General features: G+C 42.9%; 1 protein-coding gene across 2 annotated transcripts in view; it reads left to right on the top strand.

Moving 5' to 3' along the window:
- The first annotated feature begins 270 nt into the window (after positions 1-270).
- The window catches only part of SSBP2 (single stranded DNA binding protein 2), a 312,057-nt gene continuing 306,327 nt past the window's right edge, over positions 271-6,000 (top strand). For both annotated transcript variants that reach the window (XM_047088611.1, XM_047088601.1), the window contains exon 1: positions 271-384. In XM_047088611.1, coding sequence (XP_046944567.1) covers positions 323-384 — 62 coding nt within the window. In that variant the 5' untranslated portion in view covers positions 271-322. The remainder of the gene's footprint in view (positions 385-6,000) is intronic.

The raw sequence follows: 6,000 nt of genomic DNA, 5'->3' as shown, positions 1-6,000 counted from the left end.
GGGGTTCGGAGGGGGGAGGGGGGAAAGAGAGCGGGAGGAGGGAGGAGAGCGGAGAGGGAAGGAGGGAGGGAACCCGGGAGGGAGGGAAGGAGGGAGGAGACTGCCGCTTAGGCTGTAGCCGCCACCGCGCGCTTCGGAAGGCCGGAGGGAGGAGGAGGCCTGTCAGTCTCGCGCGTTGCCTGGGCGAAGGGGGCGGAGCTTTAGCGTGGGGCGGCCAATAGTGGGGGTGGCTGCGTGGGTCGCCATGGGGACGGGGCTGTTCCCGGGGAGGCTGTGATGGGTTGACAGGTGCGTGACAGTGGGAGCTGCTCTCGGCACAAGCATGTACGGCAAAGGCAAGAGTAACAGCAGCGCCGTCCCGTCCGACAGCCAGGCCCGGGAGAAGTAAGTGTCTCCGCTTCTCACCCACCTCCGCCTTCACACGCGCGCACACACACGCACGCACTCGCACACTCTCTTGGAGACACACAGACCCAGACACTCTCCGCCCGGGGAGAGCCGGGGGTGGGCTGGCAGGGGGAGGGGTACGCGAGGTGGGGGCGTGCGGTGCGGGGAGCGGCTGTTTCCCAGGAGGTGCTCGCGCGGGGCGGGCGGCCTTGGGGGGCTGCCGGCGGGAGGGAACGAGTGTGCTGGGGGGCGGTGGCGGTGCTGGTGCCGAGGACGGAAACTTGTTTGGGTGATTGGGGGAAATAACCTACGGGTTCACCTCCTCACAAAGTAACTTTAGAGCTGGGGTCCGGGGCTGCGGGGACCCAGAGCGCTGCCGAGGGTCGCGGAGGGGGCGGGAGGGGGCAGCTGCGTGGAGGAGGGCTCGCGGTGGGAATGTGGGTGTTTGGAGCGGCGGGCTGGGGTCGGGGCAGGCAGCGCGAGGGGCGCTGCGGCCGGGGCTCCGGCGCCGGGATTTGGGGCCGGGATCGCCGGACGAGTCGAGGGCGGCGGTGCCGGGCGCGCGGCGGGCGGAAGCCGGGCGCGGAGCGACCGAGCGGGGCCCCGCGGGGCGCGGAGACGCGCGCTGGGCGCGGAGGGCGTGTGCGGGCGTGGGCTGGGTGGGCGTCCGGGCTTTTTCCAGCCCGCGGAGGGACTGGGCGTTCGTGGTGCCCCGTGCCTAGCGGGACCGGGGTGGTCGGGCGCCGCTGAAGTTTGGGAGACTAAGAAGGACCGAGTTCTTGGGGGAGGAAAAGTGTGCTGGCGAGGAGCGGGATCTGCTGGAGCAGGCTGGTGTTTCTGCCTGTCGCAGCAGACCCAAGTCCGTGGCGGCGGCTGGAGAACTTTTTTTGGAGACTTGCCGCCTCCCTCCCAAACGTCTGGGGGCCGCGGCTGCCTCGGCACCGGGCGGGGCGGCCCCCGAGGGGCGGTGGTCGTGGGGCGCGTGGAGTGGGAGTTGTGTGAGCTGCAGCGGCCGGCGGGAGGAGGTTTGTCTGGGGGTGCGCTAGGAGCAGTGGTCCGAAAAGGGATTTGCCGGAAGGGGAGAAGCGTTGAGTGGGGAGACACAGGTGTTAACTCCGGTGGGAGCCCAGAGGAGGCCTGCGAGAAGAGAGCCCCTCCCGTCCCGGGATGCCACCGTCACGGCACACTGCGAAGCAGGGCTGTTTGCTGCTATTCTTACGTACTTGTAACGGTGATTTGGTTGTTACTAAAAATGAGAGCGAATAGTGACTGTGACCACTGAGGAAGAACCCCTCTTTTCTGTGCAGCAGATCAGTGACTCCCAGTAACCACCTCCACTCTGAGGTTTGAGGCTTATCCTTGTCATTGAACGCGCTCTGCCTTTCCGAGGGGGTTCAGACTGGGGGAAAAGTCTGAGAGCATCTTTCAAGAGCTACTTTGGTTACCTAGCGCTCGGAAGTAGCTGCCTGAATAAAAACCAAAAACTGAGACGACCGAGTTTCTCTCCTTGCTTTGGGGAGTTAGTAGGCTTCTGAAAGTTTCTTTTGCCCTAGGGATGGGAACGTTTCCTAATCTTCGTGTTGGCAGCAACACACACAATTCCCGTAGGATTTAGGGGTGGCAGGCCTTGATGTAGCAAAACAAACAAAATTAACGGAGCGATGCTGGTTTTGTTTTGTTTTCCAGAGGTATTTTCTGAGGAGATAGATTTAGAATTTAGTTGATGTGCCATGAAAAATACAAAAGACAGTATTCTAGCCTTGTTAAGAAATAGCAGTTACTAGAACTTAAGTTTTGAAATAACAGCCCAATTTATGTGCATTAATCATTTGGTTGTAATAGACCTGAAAAGATAAAAAGATGTTTTAATGATTACAGAGTATTGGGATCTCATATTACTGAGAGTGAAGGAATTGAACTGTATTGAGACCTTTCGGGGTGGTTGAATTTCAGAGTCAAAGTAATGTTGGATTTTAGTTAGGTTTCCAGGAATAGTTGAATCTAATCTGTATCCTGATAACTTTGTAAAAAAAAAATATTATCTGAGATAAAAATGAGAATGTGACATATTTGTGGTCCTTTCTAGCCTAATTCTGTGATTCTGCCATGAAAAATAATTGCCACTTTTGCTGTCCAATCTACCAAACTGAACACCAAGTAACATCTACTCTTGTAAGCAAAGTGGTGAGGGTTCTGCTAGATGGTGCTATTTGATTTAAATATGTTTCTTCCATTCATTACAATTGGCAGCAGGAATCCTGGACTAGCTTGCCTTATGAACTATATATAGATGAAGAGGCCACTTTTGGGGAACTGACAATGACTGCTCTGAGTTAATTGTTGTTGCATTAATTTCTGGGTGAACGCTGTTTAAATCTAAGACAAACATTGAGGTAGATTCTATTTCATACAATAAACTTAGTTTCATTTTGATGAGAGCATTGATTTGATCTCTCAGTTTTCCCCTTTATTATTATTCACTTGGGACTTTAATGGCACTGTTCTACAACAGTGTGCTAACTTCTGAAGATAAGAATCTTGAAGTTGTCTTTAAAGTGGATATTACCAGATTAAAAATAAAACATAAGGTGGCATATTTAAAAGGTACCTGAGCAAAGAAGAGTTCTCTTTTAGTAAGGAAATTAGAATTGTTCTGATCTTAAAAATCACAGACATAATTTGTTTTTCAGTAATATGTAAGTATTTTAATAAAAACATTCTAAAAATGAGTTAAAATGAATAATGGGATGTATATGAAAATACTGGTTTTGTAATGTGTCAGGAAATGCATTTTCTAATGAGTTCATGGCCTGATAGCTGACAACTGCTTATTATATCTTTGCTTTCTCTTTCATTAAGAACCCACTATGTGGAATACTTGAAATTAATTTGTAGGTTTTATATAGCAGGTATAGTTTCAGTATATAGTTCTGGACATAAAAATGGCCAGAATCAGGTTAATTGTTTATTTTGTTGTTTGACAGATGGGACAGATCATGTCTATACAAAGATTTTGATTAGGTTTAATTGTAGATGGAGTGATTGAAAACCCTTGGTGGGAGGTGGGATGTTTGTATAGAAATTTAAATTCTGATCCTGTTAGGTCATTTCCCACTTTAGCAGGCTTTCTTTGTAACACTGATCACAATTGTAATTAAGTAACTATGTAATTGCTTGCCTAATGTCTGGCTTCCTCTAAAATGTAAGTTTTTTGAGGGCAAGGGATGATGCTTCTAATTTCTTCTCTGAGGTATCCTTGACATTAAGAATAATGCTTTCATATGTCTGAAGCACCAAATAAATACTGTTGAATAAATGAAGATGTTAGACTCAAAGGAATTTCTTTCAGTGTGGAAAAAAAAAATTATTTCAGTGACCTCCAAAATAGGGACTTTGAAAGTTTGAGTTCCACATTCTCTAGGTTAGTTGTATTTCAAAAAATAGCCAGTGGCAACAAAACAGTAATTATTATTTATTTATTTTTCTATGTGCCTGTCGCTGTGCTTGGCGCTTTTTGTATATTTTCTCTAATTCTCCCAACAATTCTGCAACATAGTAGTGTTTTTTGTTTTGCTTTGTTTTTAATTAAATAAGAAGACCCAGGGACACATTGCTAGTTGGATTTACAAAAACGATTTCTCTAACTTTAGAACCTGTGGTTAAAGCTGAAAGATACATTTTTCAGTGTACCAGATTGCCTTCCTGATCTAGGGTAGGATGCTACAGGTTTAGAGAACAGTATTACATAATCATATATAACACACTTTAGAAATTTAATCACATATGAATTCTCAACCTTAGGTGCACCTTGATGCTTATAACTTCCATTTTAACAGACTGTGGGCAAGGCATAGAAATTTTAAGAGAAAAAAGTTGGAAACCTAAAATAATGAAAGATGCTTGTTCATTTTTTTTCATCTAGGAATTTTGTTTTACCATTCAAGTTTTGAGATAAGACGTAGCTGTGAACAATTGGTGTATGAAATGTTACTGAGCTTTAAGCCCCACTGTATGCCACATTGCCACTAAAAGAATAACTGGCACCTGTAAATAGATGAGTAGTGATACTACTCTCTTCGTAAACTAATTTTATCTTATAAAATTATATAATAGAACAGAGATGAATCTTCTATAAAGCAAAGTTGAACATAAGATGCACATACCAAACAATGACATCATATTAAGTAAACTTGTGAGAAACTACAGAAATCAAACTATGCATCTAACCTGAGTCTCTGTCTGAAAAGTAACTTTGGTTTTTCAATTATGAATGTTTTTTTAGTTGAATATACCAAGAAACAAATACCATATGCTCATTTTTAAGTGGTTAAAGTCTAATGAACATTTAAATACTGCTCCATATAGTGAAGTGTTTATAGGAGTTAGTATCTGCCAGCATCATTTTATTCCCCTCTTTTTTTTTTTTGTTACTCCCCTAAAAAAATTATAAACTTTTTTTTTCTTTCTTCCTTTCTGACAGAAATAAAGTTAAGACAAGTGAAGTTATACAAATCTCTTCAGAAACTTGATTGATGGGCAGTTAACATAGTTCAAGCAAGCCTTTTGGGGAATGAAATTTTCTGTATTTTATTGACTCCCCCTTCCCAATCCTCAGGATGTTTCTTCCAGATACCTATGAGAATTTTTCTTTTGATTGATCTCTTTTCCATTATTGTAGGAAAATCTAAAAACCAATTTTTGAAGGAACAAACCTAAAGAAAAAAATATGTAAGATGTTGAGAGTTAAAATTTAGTATTGTTTATCCAGAAATTTATTTTGGCTCTTAGAAATAGTATTAATATTGTAATGTATGTTTTCACTGCAACGTGAAAAGTTTATTCCCAGTCTTTAGAACCAGTTCGCCATATAAAACCAAATCAGGATGAAAACATTGTTAAATTTTAGTTGCTCTGCAGTAGTGGACCAAATGTGTCTCACATTCTCAATTATTACTAGAAAAGAGAATTATGTTGTTTTAAAATTAAAACACATTCTGTGGGTAGGGGTTGAAATACCTGGGTTGCGGTTTATTAACATTTCAACCCAATAGGTTAGAGTTAAAAGTAAACTTTGGGAAAAAATAATTTTGAATTTAGAATCTTTTTTTTCCATAGAGATCACAACTGTTACATTAATGTTGGGGCTTAGGATTGAGGGTTAATGTACTGGATTTAGAAGACATGATCGTACTTCTCAGAATATATAGCTTAAAAATATGTATTGAAGATAATTATAATTTTATTTTTGAAATATGTAGTGATATTCTCTACTAGGGTAATGTACATTATTGCTTTGACATTGGTGTGGGAATGATGAAACATTTGCATGCTGGTGATGTTAGTTTGTAATTGTAATACATGAACCTCTGTAAACATGCTAAAATATTAATTTTATTAATAACTTATTGTTTCCCTAGGGAAGGACTTAAAATAGCATTGGAGCAATAGAATAAGATATATTTGTTAATACCTGAAGAGAGTTTGGAATAAAAAATAAGTGCTTGGATTTAGATTTTAAAATTTACTTATCCAATTTTGTATATATTTTACATATTTAACATCTATTCATGTAAGGTTTTGTTAACATCTGTGTATAACTTCATATGACTAGGA

This window comes from Lynx rufus, unplaced genomic scaffold, assembly GCF_022079265.1.
Source record: "Lynx rufus isolate CCGP_SWC_20201006 ecotype Redwood Valley unplaced genomic scaffold, mLynRuf1.p SCAF_1, whole genome shotgun sequence".
In the NCBI taxonomy this organism is placed as follows: Eukaryota; Metazoa; Chordata; class Mammalia; order Carnivora; family Felidae; genus Lynx; species Lynx rufus.
This window is presented reverse-complemented; position numbering and strand designations above follow the sequence as displayed.